The sequence below is a fragment of the Oncorhynchus keta genome, chromosome 26 (genome assembly GCF_023373465.1).
Source record: "Oncorhynchus keta strain PuntledgeMale-10-30-2019 chromosome 26, Oket_V2, whole genome shotgun sequence".
Classification (NCBI taxonomy): Eukaryota; Metazoa; Chordata; class Actinopteri; order Salmoniformes; family Salmonidae; genus Oncorhynchus; species Oncorhynchus keta.
The window spans coordinates 29,729,676-29,744,984 of NC_068446.1; the positions used below are offsets into that span (position 1 = coordinate 29,729,676).

A 15,309-nucleotide genomic window follows, 5' to 3' on the forward strand; every position below is an offset into this window, starting at 1 on the left:
GGTAGGAAACAACACCTCCACTCAGCCCCCTCCTGTACTCAGTCCCCTCCTGTACTCCCTGTTCCCCCATGACTGTGTGGCCACACATGCCACCAACTCAATCATCAAGTTTGCAGATGACACAACAGTAGTAGGCCTGATTACCAACAATGACGAGACAGCCTACAGGGAGGAGGTGAGAGCCCTGGTAATGTCGACAAAACAAAGGAGCTGCTCATGGACTTCAGGAAACAGCAGAGGGAGCATGCTCCTATCCACATTGACGGAACCGCAGTTGAGCAGGTGGAAAGATTCAAGTTCCTCAGCATACACATCACCGACGGTCCACTGCTCCATCGGAATTGGACCAACCACACCCACAGAGTGGTGAAGAAGGTGCAACAGCGTCTCTTCAACCTCAGGAGGCTGAAGAAATTTCGCTTGGCACCTAAAACCCTCAACTTTTACAGATGCACAATTGAGATCATCCTGTTGGGCTGTATCACCGCCTGGCAAGGCAACTGCACCGCCTGCAACCACAGGGCTCTCCAGAGGGTGATGCGGTCTGCCCAGCGCATCACCAGTGGCAAACTATCAGCCCTCCAGGGCAACATCCAGCCGAGCCACTGCCTGTTCACTCCACTATCATCCAGAAAGCAAGGTCAGTACAAGTGCATCAAAGCTGGGACCGAGAAACTGGAAAACAACTTCTATCTCAAGGCCATCAGACTGTTAAATAGCCATCACTAGGCGGCTTCCACCCGGTTACGTAACCCTGCACCTTAGAGGCTGCTGCCCTATATACATAAGACTTGAAATTACTGGCCACTTTAATAATGGAACACTAGGCACTTTAATAATGTTTACAAATTAGTGCTTTACTCATCTCATATGTATGTACTGTATTCTATTCTACTGTATTTGAGTCTATGCCACTCTGACATTGCTTATCCTAATATTTCTATATTCCTTAATTAATTAATTCCTTAATTCCTTTCTTTTACTTTTAGGTTTGTATGTATTGTTGAGAATTGTTATATATTACTATATTGTTGGAGCTAGAAAACAAGCATTTCCCCTCACCCGCAATAACATCTGCTAAACATGCGTATGTGAGCAATTACTTTTTGATTTGAAGGCCGACTGGGTTACTCCAGGCTGCAATTAGCAACTAAATTATCATTACTTTTTCTGTGTGCGATTTTAAAATAATTGGTTCAAGGAAATACATCTGGTCTATTAGAAGCAGTTATTGGTAACATGATTATCTTCAAAACTTTTATTTACAAGAAGATTGGCCACGAAGATCGCCATGTTTCGATTCACAATAATAGGGGATCCTGTTTTCTGCTAACAATGCTGCAGTACCATGGTTGGCCTTGAACTCCCTGGCTTCAATGACAGGGAGTTCACCCCTGCTTGAGTTAAATGGCCCAGATTTCGACTGCTCCTACAGTTTTGCTTCGGTACTGCTGTTTAACACGGAGAAGTCAGATTTGAACATTGCTAACAAAATATCCATTGAATTATTCAAATCGTTGTTGCTGAGGCAGATTTATTTTTTCTATCACTCACAGCCGAGATCAACATTTTATATTCATACAATGTCTGCCATGTGTTTGGATGACGTGTTGACGTTGTGCGCATTTGACGTTCTTCCATATAAACCAGATGCAACCCGGATATAGTCAGTCCATGAATAGGCGTATATGAATGTGAGTAGATTACCTTGAAAACAATGTTAAGATATCTTGGGTGCATTCCTCAGTTCATTTTTATACCGCGTTGGTTAAATTAGTCAATGCGAGGGGGCAGCACTGACCAAGCCTGTTACGTCACGTCCTGGACTAGCTCAAACGGTGCATGTTATGGGTGCGTTCCTCTGCCCATTCATTGCTGACACATGCCATCTCTCATATGTTAAAGTATTATGTTGGTCGATGACGTGGCATGCAACCATTGGTTGATGTGTGCAATGTTTCAGCAGGGGACACAACCTTTGTCTCCATGAGAAACCATTTTTAGGGTCATGCTCTGATACAGTTTTTGTCAAAGTGTGTATATATATATATATATATATATACACACACTTTGACAATAGCTATATATATATATCTTTTTTTGGGGGGTTGTTGTGCGCATTTGACGTTCTTAATCCTAACCTGCTACGAAAAGTCAATTTTGACAAACTGTAACCCTTCGAGACAACTCATTTTAATCGACTTCATTTGGCATCAATTCGCTATTTAGTCTATTCATAGGAATGAATGGAGTCACGTGATCAATGGCTTTGTCCATTTATATCATATACAGCCATTGGCTCCTTGATAAACACACTTGACACACTTTAGGTAAATTGAGGAAAACAAACGACCTCTGTCTGCTCCATCCAAAACATTGGTTTTATTGTTCAATGTCATCACATGCAGTGAGTAATCGAGTAAAATGGTATCTCCCGCCAGTTGTCCGTTATTGTTCCCGGGAAATTCTAATTCAAACTGTTTTATACAGAGGAGAATGTTTGGTTGTTATCGTCATACTCATCTTTCGAAAAGTTACAATCCGGTTGTACAGCCCCGGTAACGGTTGATAGTTCCCATTCACCGACTGCCGCTCCCCCCACATAGACATGAAAACAGCCCCCGGCGTTTCTGTCCCTTTGGTAGTGACCGATTTTCACGCCGGGCAAGATGGCGGCTGTACTGCCGAGGTGTAGGAGCCGCTCGGCATGAAGTCATTTTTTAACAAATAGATTAAAATCAAACAAATATTTGAACACCGGACTACAGGGAGCTACTTGTACCACTTGCCACTCATTACATTCATCGATATCTAATTTTATATGTTGCGATAAGGATTTATTTCTGACAAAATGATAATTGTAGTAGCTCGCTAAACTAGCTAACGTTAGGAAACGCCGGAGAAAGTGTAGAATGGGAGAAAAGCTAGAACTCAAGCTGAAGTCGCCAGTTGGAGCTGAAGCTGCTGGCTACTCGTGGCCATTACCAGTATACGTGAGTATTTAATTAAACCAACCAAGTTGCCAGTTATAACTTGGCCAACCAAGTGAAGATTAGCTATTCATCTCTTAATGTACCTACCTAGCTGTTAGCTAGCTCTGTGTATAGCTACTAGCTTATGTGTTCGCTAAGGTTACATGCATACAGGCCAGACAGACGGTCCACCACAGGGCTAGCCAGAAGCTGTTCGAAGTGGGTATCATTGACATTATATCCACCGATTCTCAGTGGAGTGTATAGCCAACAATGTGGCTACTGACTGTGCGGAACACCTTACTAGTAAATAGATTACTAACGGATTAAAGTAAACACATCGTTAGATGGAGCATGACACAAATTACACACGAGAAGCGCTGCACACTTGGCTAGCTAAGTACAGTATGTTAGCTAGTTATAGGTCCCGGTAACTCTCAGAAGTCTAGAAGAAGCTCACCACCATTTGGTTTCTGTTGGGTCAGTAAGTTAGCTAGGTACTGTAGCTAACTAGTTAAGGTTCAACCACATAAAGGGTTATAAATATATTTGGTTAAACTCGGCTAGCTAGCGTTCTTAAAGGCGTTATTTGACTCGCATTATAGTTCTGAGTAACGTTAAGCATTTATTTAGCTATTTAGAACGCTAGCTCGCTAACTTTTTTTTATTTTATATATCTATCCATGATTTAATGTAACTAGCTACCATGCCATCATGAAGTGAGTCATAGAGCGATGTTTTAACACCACTGTCATTTGCAATACGTGTAATTCGACTCATGCATGCAAGGAATTTTGCCAGAACTTAATCAATATATTGTACCATGTGTTTTTCAAAATATTTTGCTGAAACGTTATTACTACAGTAGCTGGACTTCAAATGACTCTCTGCCTGGTGGTCACTGTCTTGTTGATCTACTTGTTACTGTTATTGCACAGAAAGATTGTTGCATACTCCAGTCTGACTGAATTTAGGGTATAGCTGCCAGCTGGAATTGCACCTAAAATCCTACACTCTTGATGCAATACTGCACTCATGCCAATAGAGTACAATCTGAAGGTATAATTTGCATTAATATAGCAGAAACACTGCACAATTCCTCAACTCTAGTCCCTTATATGGATATAAAAGTTGCTTTTCCACTAGGTCCAGTAAATCAAATAAATAGCGCTTCTGGGTAGTACCATCCCATATGACTCACATGTGTCTCACATGGTTTGACCAGTTATCCATCCCACTTCTAAAACCAGTTCCACAAATTCAGTGGATTAGCTGACAGACTTGAACTTGAAACCTAGTTTCAACCATAAATGTGAACATCCAATACTGTTTTGCAGTATGTAGGTTACTCAAAACATGTTTTTGTTAGTGCAGAGGAGACTGCAAACATCTAACCGAAAGGGTGTTAGACAGAAGCCTAATTGCAACAATTTTGGAATCCAGAATATAGCCTGTACACCTTGAGAAATCTGTGGAGGACTAGGCTAAGTTTCGGTTGTTCTACGCAAATCCCACTAAATAAACCAGTAGTGTGGGTTGACTGTGGGCAAAGGCCTACTGAATAACACTTAAGTCTTTTTGTTTTTACTTTTGCATGCATGTCATGTGTAGATTAAAAACAGTGAATCATTGCTGTGTGTTATGACCAAGCTTCTCGATCTTCCGTAGATTGCTTTTTGTTGTTGTTGCATGCACATACTATGATGCTGTAGTATTTTAACCTATGTGGATCTTACTAGATAGGCTATATGCAAAAACATATTTTCCTAGTTAGGCCCTAATGTGTTAAGTAGAGGTCGACCGATTATGATTTTTCAACGCCGATACCGATTCATTGGAAGACCAAAAAAGCCGATACTGATTTAATCGGCCAATTTAATAAAATAATAATAATAAATAATGCATTTGTAGTAATGACAATTACGACAATGCTGAATTAACACTTATTTTACTTAATATAGTACATCAATAAAATCAATTTAGCCTCAAGTAAATAATGGAACATGTTCAATTTGGTTTAAATAATGCAAAAACTAAATGTTTGAGAAGAAAGTAAACGTGCTATTTAAGAAAGCTAACGTTTCAGTTCCTTGCTCAGAACATGAGAACATATGAAAGCTGGTGGTTCCTTTTAACATGAGTCTTCAATATTCCCAGGTAAGAAGTTTTAGGTTGTAGTTATTATAGGACTATTTCCCTCTATACCATTTGTATTTCATTAACCGTTGACTATTGGATGTTCTTATGGGCACTTTAGTATTGCCAGTGTAAGAGTATAGCTTCTGTCCCTCTCCTCGCTCCTCCCTGGGCTCGAACCAGCAACACAACAACAGCCACCAACGAAGCAGCTTTACCCATGCAGAGCAAGGGGAACAACTACTCGATGCCTCAGAGCGAGTGACGCTTGAAAAGCTATTAGCGCACGCTAACTAGCTAGCCATTTCACTTCGGTTACACCAGCCTCATCTCGGGAGTTGATAGGCTTGAAGTCATAAACAGCGCAATGCTTGAGACACAACGAAGAGCTGCTGGCAAAACTCAAAGTGCTGTTGGAATGAATGTTTACGCGCCTGCTTCTGCCTACCACCGCTCAGTCAGATACTTGTATGCTCAGTCAGATTATATGCAATGCAGGACACGCTAGATAGTATCTAGTTATAATATCAAACGTGTGTGTGTAGTTAACTAGTGATTATGATTATTTTTTTTATAAGAAGTTTAATGCTAGCTAGCAACTTACCTTGGCTTACTGCATTCGCATAACAGGCAGTCTCCTTGTGGAGTGCAACGAGAGAGAGGCAGGTCGTTATTGCGTTGGATTAGTTAACTGTAAGGTTGCAAGACTGGATCACCCGAGCGGACAAGGTGAAAATCCGTCGTTCTGCCCCTGAACAGGGCAGTTAACCCACTGTTCCTAGGCCGTCATTGAAAATAAGAATTTGTTTTTAACTGACTTGCCTAGTTAAATAAAGTTATTTTTTTAAATCGTCAAATCGGCGCCCAAAAATACAGATTTCTGATTGTTATGAAAACTTGAAATCGGCCCCAATTAATCGGCCATTCCGATTAATCGGTCGACCTCTTGTTAAGGCAGAGTTGATTGTGTTTGCACCTTGAGTGTGTGCAGCATACTTTGAACATATTTGTTTTTAGCTGAAGTTCATACTATAGTTTGCCAGATTGTACAAAGGGGAACGAAATGGAAGCAGATGAAATCATTGTGGTTTCTCTGGTGGTTTCAAGTGTGTTTCAGCTGTTTTACTCATTTATAGAAAATTGCGGTAAGACGGTGCTGGGGGGACTACCTGAAAGTGTATTTCTCAGAACAGCGGAGTGTTGTCTATGGCATGTCTAGTGTTCTGTGTCACACTGGGTAATACCCTTTAACGTCAGAGTTCAGGAACTAAGCAGTACTGCTGCTGACGCAATCCTCCACAGTTGGCCCTGGCTGACTTCACTCCCATTACACCAGAGACGATAACCGGACTGTTGCATGACTGGCATCCTCAGAAAAAGGCAACGCAAACAAATCAATAATATTTTATGTCAAATGCTTCATAAACCGTTGTAGATTAACAGGGAAAAACGGTTTCTTATACAGGCCCTTCCCAACAAAGCCGAGAGAATAGTAGAAAAATAACACAATCAATAAATACACAATATGTAATGTTTTGGTGATGGAGCTGCCTCACAACAACTGCTTCTGTGTTATACCATGGAATTGTTGAATACTCATTTCTAATTGCCTTGAAGGGCATTATTTAAGTGATAATGCCTGAGAAACTGGTGTTTGGAGGATATATTGACTGCTTCGAGGGCATTATCACTTTTATACAATGGGTTACCAACATATTAAAATCATTATTGCCATATTTTCATCAACTTTATTTTGATGAATTCAATTCATACAATTTCATCCTTCCACAAGATACAGGCCTGACAAATATAGGGTTGCTACCTAATGCGGCTGGTTGTTCATTCTATCGTTTCAGTTGCCATGGTACCAGTTTTTGTTATACATCTATGGACGTGACCAGATTGTTTGTTCTAAATATTTCATTGCCGTGATGGCTGGCACCATTCGTATCCCTTTCTAGCTAGCCAACTTTGTCATGTCAAACAGTGCAACCAGAATAACAGCGAAGTAGCTGCAGTTGTGTTTATTGTAGCAATATGTAACCTTTTGAGCAAGCAATCAAATTCACATAGAAATTATACTTACGGACCTCTCATTTTACTTGAAAGCAAGTTTAAGATGCAGTAAATCTGTTCTATGTGCGCTATTTCTATGCTTCCCGTTAAGCACAGAGAGTTGTGGGGCAGCAGGTAGCCTAGTGGTTAGAGCGTTGGACTAGTAACCGAAAGGTTGCAAGATCAAATCCCCGAACTGACAAGTTAAAAATCTTTCATTCTCCCCCTGAAAAAGGCAGTTAGCCCACTGTTCCTAGGCCGTCATTGAAAATAAGAATTTGTTCTTAACCGACTTGCCTAGTTAAAGGTAAAAAAAAACAACAGTTTGTCTTTTACATTTGGTTTTGTACACCAGCTTCATAAAGCTGAAACAAGATTATTTTTGGTTATGAAAAATATTGTTCACAGCGGTTTTGTTGGTACAATGATACTCTGCACTATACTTGCAAACTATATTAGTTTTAACAACTAGGAAATGGCGGAGCTATTTCGGTATAGTGTAAAAAAAAAAAAGAAGAGAAAAAAAATTGTTGGGGGATACATCCATAACAATGCATGAGCTAATGATGTGCGATTTCACCTGGCATAGAACATGTGCTGTCTCTCCATGCCACTCTTCAGAAGAAAGCCAACTAACACAATCACTTCAAACTGAAGCTGGAATGACAGCATACTTGCTGAATTTTGTGTTTTTTCTATTGACATTTCTATGTATATATCCAACAAATATTATGCCAGCTTAATGATGATTTTGCCTGGCAATTAGTCATGGCTCGCAGTCAGCTTTACAATTCATCCCGGAGGTGTTGAGGTCAGGGCTCTCTGCAGGCCAGTCAGGTTCTTCTGCACTGATATCGACAATTTCTGTATGGACCATGCTTTGTGCACAGGGGAATTGTCATGCTGAAAGAAAAGGGCCTTCCCCAAACTGTTGCCACAAATGTTGGAGGCAAAGAATTATCTAGAATGTCATTGTTTGCTGTAGCGTTAAGATTTGCTTTCACTGGAACGAAGGGGCCTAGCCCGAACCATGAAAAACAGCCCCAGACCATTATTCCTCCCCCGCAAAACTTTACAGTTGGCACTATGCATTTGGGCAGGTAGTGTTTTCCTGGCATCTGCCAAACCCAGATTGGTCTGTTGGACTGGAAGATGGTGATGCTTAATTCATTCCAGAGGACTATTTTTCACGCCCTTCCTGTTCTGTGAGCTTGTGTGGCCTACCACTTCGCGGTTGAGCCGTTGTTATGCCGAGATGTTTCCATTTCACGATAACATCACTGAGTTGGAGGAGGAATAATGATCTGGGGCTATTTTTTTCATGGTTAAAGCAAACAATGACATTCTAGACGATTCTGCGCTTCCAACTTTGTGGCAACAGTTTGGGGAAGGCCCTCCTGTTTCCAGCAAGACAATGCCCCTGTACACAAAGTGAGGTCCATAAAGAAATGGTTTGTCAATCAGTGTGGAAGAAATTGACTGACCTGCACAGAGCCCTGACCTCAACCCCATCGAACACCTTTGGGATGAATTGGAACGCCAACTGCGAGCCAGGCCTAACTGCCCAACATCAGTGCCCGACCTCACTAATGCTCTTGTGGCTGAATGAAAGCAAGTCCCCACAGAAATGTTCCAACATCTAGCAGAAAGCCTTCCCAGAAGAGTGGAGACTGTTTATATTACTAAAGGGGGGACCAACTCCATATTAATGCCCAGGATTTTGGAATGAGATATTTGACGAGCAGGTGTCCACATACACTACTTGACCAAAAGTATCTTTCTGCATTTTCTAAAGGCAGATCTAAAATTCTTCTCATTGTAATTTCTGCACGGCACCAGACTAACTGGATTCTATTCTTTATCTGTGTGGAGTTCTGGCCATGTTTTTTAAAATAAGGGCCTCCTAGACTTCTCAATATGCACCACTGGGAGGGGCAGAAGATAAGACCAGCGTTACAAAGCACTTGATTAGCTGCAGATTCTGCCTGGCTCTTCAGTCTACACATCACAAGCCTGTGGATGTTTCATTGGGTTGGTTTCTTTTTTGCACTTTGATCTATTGAACAGGACTATGATTAACTCCTGAGCTAATTAATGTATAATGGTGCAATATTTTTGTATTCATTGGGTTGTATTTTATTTGTTCAGATTTCTCAGTAATAATGCGTCAGGTCAGGGGTGTCACTCATTCCATAGATGACCTAGTGTCTGCTGGTTTTTGATTTTCCTTTCAATGAAGACCTAGACAACCAGGTAAGGGGAGTTTCATACTAATCAGTGTCTTTTTAATTCATAAAGTCCAAGGGAGGAGCGGAAACCCACAGATACTCAGCCCTCCGGGGGAATGAGTTTGACATGTGCTTTAGGCCCAGTGCTCCTGCCCAGCCAAAAGATGCTGTACATCATACATATTCCAGTACTTCTGACCAAATTTCTCCACTCCCCCCACAGAGACGGTATGTGCACTGTTCTGTTGTTCACTGCACAACATGATAGTAATATATGCTGCCTTCCTGTCTCCCCACGCTGAAGCTGCTACCAATCACGTGCTTAAACGCTCATTCTCTCACTGTCACCATCTGCGGATTTAAATTTGTAACTGCTTCCATATGAGGAACAGCTCTTGTGCTGCAGAGCCCTATGTTAAATTATTTTCTTGGCTCTAACTAAAGCCAGAATGCTTTCGTACAAGACCATATTTGAATCGATGTCATCTTGCCTATTTTGTGTTGTCAGATGTGTGTTTCTTCCAATATTTCTACCTGTGTTAAAGTGAAACTAACAAGCCATACATCAATGAATTAAGAAGCACTCCTTGGGCCAACGTGACCTGTGGTGTTATCAGGGAAGATCAAGCATACAGGCATATTAAGGCAGTTCTGCCTAAGAGCTAGACTGTGATGGATGGGTTGATGAATCAGTTTTTCTCTGTGGTAATATCGCTGCTGCACCTGGTTAGATATTTGTTCATTGGTCATGAGTAATGCGTAGTGGAGCGGTATTATTCCCTGGCAGTGCGTCATGGTGAGGTAACAACAGAATGAAAAGGTGGGGAAGGTGCCCACAACAGGGGGCTAGGAGGGGAAGAGAGGATGATTGGCTGTTAGAGTGCCTCTCAAGCGTCACACGCATTCTTTCTCTAAGCCCGCGTTTATTTTTAGAAGCAGCGCTGGTGTTGCTGCTTGCTGTCTGTGTGTGAGCAGCAGGAACTCCCCCCTCTCTCGCTGCCTCCACACACCCACACTGTAAAGAGGCTGATTTGTATGTGCACACGCGGTCTGTCTGGGACCAGCATATTAACCCGTCACAAAATTGTAGCACAGTAAGCTCATTGGAGTCCTCTAATTTTGGCTGCATGTACAGTGCCTTCAAAATATACATAACCCTTGACTGTCTTCACATTTTGTTACAGCCGGAATTAAAAATGGATTTAATAGATTTTTCATCCAGCTTTTATTTAATTTTTTTACTAGTCAAGTCAGTTAAGAAATGTGTATTTACAATGACGGTCAAACCCTCCCCTAACCCAGACGACGATGGGCCAATCGTGTACTGTCCTATGGGACTCTCGATTACTGCTGGAACCCGGGTCTGTAGTGATGCGATGCAGTGCCTTAGACCGCTGCGCCACTCAGGAGCCCTACATACAATACCCCATAATGACAGTGAAAACATGTTTCTAGAAGTATTGAAATGTGTAAATGAGATTTCTTTAAGTATTCACACCCCTGAGTCAATACTTTTGTAGAAGCACCTTCGGCAATGATTACAGCTGAGTTTTTCTGGGTAAGTCACTAAGCGCTTTCCACACCTGGATTGTGCAACATTTGCCTTTAAAAAATGTTTTTATTCTTCATGCTCTGTCAAATTGTTTGTTGATCATTGCTAGACGAACCATTGTCAGGTCTTGCCATAGATTTTGAAGTAGATTTAAGTCAACTGTAATTCAGCCACTGAGGAACATTCACTGTCTTCTTATTAAGCAACTCCTGTGTCGATTTGGTCTTGTGTTTTAGGTTAATTAATCTCTGTGTCTTGTGGAAAGTAGATTTTCCTCTGATTTTGCCTGTGCTTAGTTCAGTTTTTAAATGTTATATCCTGAAACTTCCTAGTCCTTGCCGATGACATACATGCACGTAACATGATGCCACAATTGCTGCTGTTTTTAGAATATATGTTTATTCTGTACAATTCACTATGTCAATTTAGATTATTGTGGAGTAACTACAATGTTGTTGATCCATTCACAGTTTCTATCACAGCCATTAAACTGTTTTAAAGTCACTATTAGCCTCATGGTGAAGTCACTAAACTGTTTCCTTCCTCTCCGGGCAACTGCGTTAGGAATGAAGCCCGTATCTTCTTAGTGACTGGATGGTGTATCAATACACCCAAAGTGTAATTAAGTACTTCACCATTCTGTAAGGAATATTCAATGTCTATCTATATTTTTACCCATCTACTGATAGGTAGCCTTATTTGCAAGGAATTGGAAAACCTCCCTGGTCTTTGTGGTTGAATCTTTTTTTAAATTCACTGCTCGACTGTGGGACCTTTACAGATAATCGTATGTGTGAGTTACAGAGATGAGGTTGTCATTCAAAAATCATGTTAAACACTATTGTGCTGAAGAACATGCGCACATCCAGGTGCTGGAGTTGTAGGCAAACTAATGGAAAACAGAGGAACGCGCTGCTCATTCTCCCAGGTGCTTTTATTTATAACATTTCGACCCTTAGGTCTTCATGGGGCATCCATATCCCAGACGGGTGGAAGGTCCTATACAGTGCCTTAAAGTATTCAGATCCCTTGAATTTTCCCACATTTTGTTATGTTACTGCCTTACTCTAAAATGGATTGAATACATAAAACATCCTTGTCAATCTACACCCAATACCCCAGAATGACAAAGCCAAAAAAGGTTTTTAGAAATGTTTGCAAATGTATTTAAAATGAACTGATACCTTATTTACGCAAGTATTCAGACCCTTTGAGACTCTAAATTGAGCCCAAGTGGTCATCCTTGATGTTCCTACAACTTGATTTGGAGTCCACCTATTCAATTGATTGGACATGATTTGGAAAGGCACACCTGTCTATATAATGTCCTATAGCTGACAATGCATGTCAGTGCAAAAGCCAAGCCATGAGGTTGAAAGAGCTTAGACAGGATTGTGTCGCGGCATTTCTGCAGCATTTGAAGGTCCCCAAGAACACAATGGCCTCCGTCATTCTTAAATGGAAGAAGTTTGGAACCACCAAGACTCTTCCTAGAGCTGGCTGCCCGGCCAAACTGGGCATTCGGGGAAGGAGCCAGAAGCTAGAGCCAGAAGCTAGAGCTAGAGCCAGAAGCTAGAGCCAGAAGCTAGAGCCAGAAGCTAGAGCCAGAAGCTAGAGCCAGAAGCTAGAGCCAGAAGCTAGAGCCAGAAGCTAGAGCCAGAAGCTAGCCAGTTTACTGGCTAACGTTAGTATTCAGCTAACCACGGTTTGTGGTCATCAGCTATCCTTAAGCTCAAATCTATCGCCAGTTTTGTACAACGCGACTCAGACCAGAACATACCGGACCTATTTTTCTCTCCATATCCCCGGATTTCAACCGCAAATTCCGGAGCTAGCCAGCTGAAGAGTTCCATCAGCCACTCCAATCACCTATCCGGACCCGTTTTACTGCCAATGCAGAGCCCCACCGGGCTTTCACGACTGGACTATCGACATTATCTGCTCGAGGGAGTTATCCAACTGGCCCCTCCGTCACGGCGTGACCTGAACGCCCATCTGCGGCCCGCTAATCGTTAGCGGTCTTATCGGCTGCTATCTGAAAAGGTCTGTCGGACAATTTTTCCTGGGTCACTATCTATTTTGCCAATTGGATTGATCCCCTCTACCACACGAAACCCCACTAATCTACCAACGGAAACGCACGAGGTGGCTAAAAACAGACGTACATCCTATGCTAGCTTGCTACCTATATCCCGGCTAGCTGTCTGAATCGCCGTGACCCCAACCAACCTCCCTACTCACTGGACCCTTATGATCACTCGATTAAGCATGCCTCTCCTTGTCCATTGCTCTTCTAGTTTAGTGTTTATTGGCTTATTTCACTGTAGAGCCTCTAGCCCTGCTCACTAGACCTTATCCAACCTTTTCAGTTCCACCACCCACACATGCAACGTCGACACCTGGTTTCAATGATGTTTCTAGAGACTCTCTCTCATCACACAATACCTAGGTTTTACCTCCACTGTATTCACATCCTACCATACCTTTGTCTGTACATTATACCTTGAAGCTATTTTATCGCCCCCAGAAACCTCCTTTTATTCTCTGTTCTAGACGGCCAATTCTCATAGCTTTTATCCGTACCCTTATCCCACTCCTCTGTTCCTCTGGTGATGTAGAGGTGAATCCAGGCCCAGCAGTGCCTAGCTCCACTCCTATTCCCCAGGCGCTCTCTTTTGATGACTTCTGTAACCGTAATAGCCTTGGTTTCATGCATGTTAACCTCGTAGAACTACCCATCCCGGATCCGGGAGAATTATCAACTACACTATTTAGCATAGCGCAATGGCCAAAAAATATTCCTAGAAAATTCATATTCATGAAATCACAAGTGAAATATAGTGAAACACAGCTTAGCCTTTTGTTAATCACCGTGTCATCTCAGATTTTGAAATGATGCTTTACAGCCAAAGCAAGACAAGCGTTTGTAAGTTTATTGATAGCATAGCATTATGTCCAGCTAGCAGCAGGAAGCTTGGTCACAAATCAGAAAAGCAATCAAATTAACTGGTCACGACAACGCCGGGGAAAAATATCCAAATTATGTGAATAATATCGACAGAATCATAGCAAATGTTTTTTATAATCAATCCTCAAGGTGTTTTTCAAATATCTATTCGATACTATATCAACCGGGACAATTGGCTTTTCAGTAGGAGCGAGAGGAAAAATGACTACCTCTGTCTTTTACGCAAGAATCACTCTGAGCCCTCAGCTGGTCACCTACGCAATGTACTGAGCCCTCAGCTGGTCACCTACGCAACTTTAGAGTTTTCTATCCTAAGCTGTCAATTATATGAATATTCTAGCACCTGGTCCTGATAAATAGGCGGTTTACTTTGGGAACGTTATTTTTCCCAAAATAAAAATAGTGCCCTCGAGTTAACAACCCTCCAGGTGAGCTTCAATGCCATACAACTCTCCTTCTGTTGCCTCAATTGCTCTTCAATACAAGTAAAACTAAATGTCACCAAAGCCCCATGCTCTTCAACCGATCGCTGCCTGCACCTGTCCGCCTGTCCAACATCACTACTCTGGATGGCTCTGACTTAGAATATGTGGACAATTACAAATACCTAGGTGTCTGGTTAGACTGTAAACTCGCCTTCCAAACTCACATCAAACATCTCCAATCCAAAGTTAAATCTAGAGTTGGCTTCCTATTTTGCAACAAAGCATCCGTCACTCATGCTGCCAAACATACCCTTGTAAAACTGACCATCCTACCGATCCTCGACTTCGGCGATGTCAGTTACAAAATTGCCTCCAATACCCTACTCAATAAACTGGATGCAGTCTATCACAGTGCTATCCGTTTTGTCACCAAATCCCCATATACTACCCACCACTGGGACCTGTACGCTCTCGTTGGCTGGCCCTCGCTTCGTGCTCGTCGCCAAACCCACTGGCTCCAGGCCATCTACAACACCCTGTTAGGTAAAGTCCCCCCTTATCTCAGCTCGCTGGTCACCATAGCAGCACCCACCTGTAGCACGCGTTCCAGCAAGTATATATCTCTGGTCACTCCCAAAGGGTCTGAATACTCATTTAAATCTGATATTTCAGTTGTATTTTTAATAAATTAGCAACATTTCTAAACCTGTTTTTTGGTGTGTAGAGATGACAATTTTAGAATAAGGCTGTAACAATGTGGAGACAGTCGAGGGGTCTGAATACTTTCGGAAGGAACTGTATATAGGGGCGGTACCCAGTGACCTCACTTCCTGAAATGGGTGGTGAATGTAACATGGGTTCACAATGTAACATGGGTTCACAATCTTTACATTCAATGTATCAAAATATATTATCATAAAACGTGGAAAAAGTCAAGGGTTTGTTACGTTACAGCCTTTTTCTAAAAATGTTT

The 15,309-nt window shown here is 41.9% G+C and overlaps 1 protein-coding gene across 5 annotated transcripts in view; it reads left to right on the plus strand.

Annotated features, from left to right (window-relative positions):
• The first annotated feature begins 502 nt into the window (after positions 1-502).
• Positions 503-15,309, plus strand: part of LOC118359228 (histone-lysine N-methyltransferase, H3 lysine-79 specific-like) — a 44,545-nt gene continuing 29,738 nt past the window's right edge. For 4 of the 5 annotated variants that reach the window (XM_035737616.2, XM_035737619.2, XM_035737618.2 and 1 more), the window contains exon 1: positions 2,665-2,993. In XM_035737616.2, the coding sequence (XP_035593509.1) occupies positions 2,913-2,993 (81 nt within the window). In that variant the 5' untranslated portion in view covers positions 2,665-2,912. Of the gene's footprint in view, positions 641-2,664; positions 2,994-15,309 lie in introns of those variants that run through there. The other variant, XM_052480520.1, reaches the window with a different exon arrangement.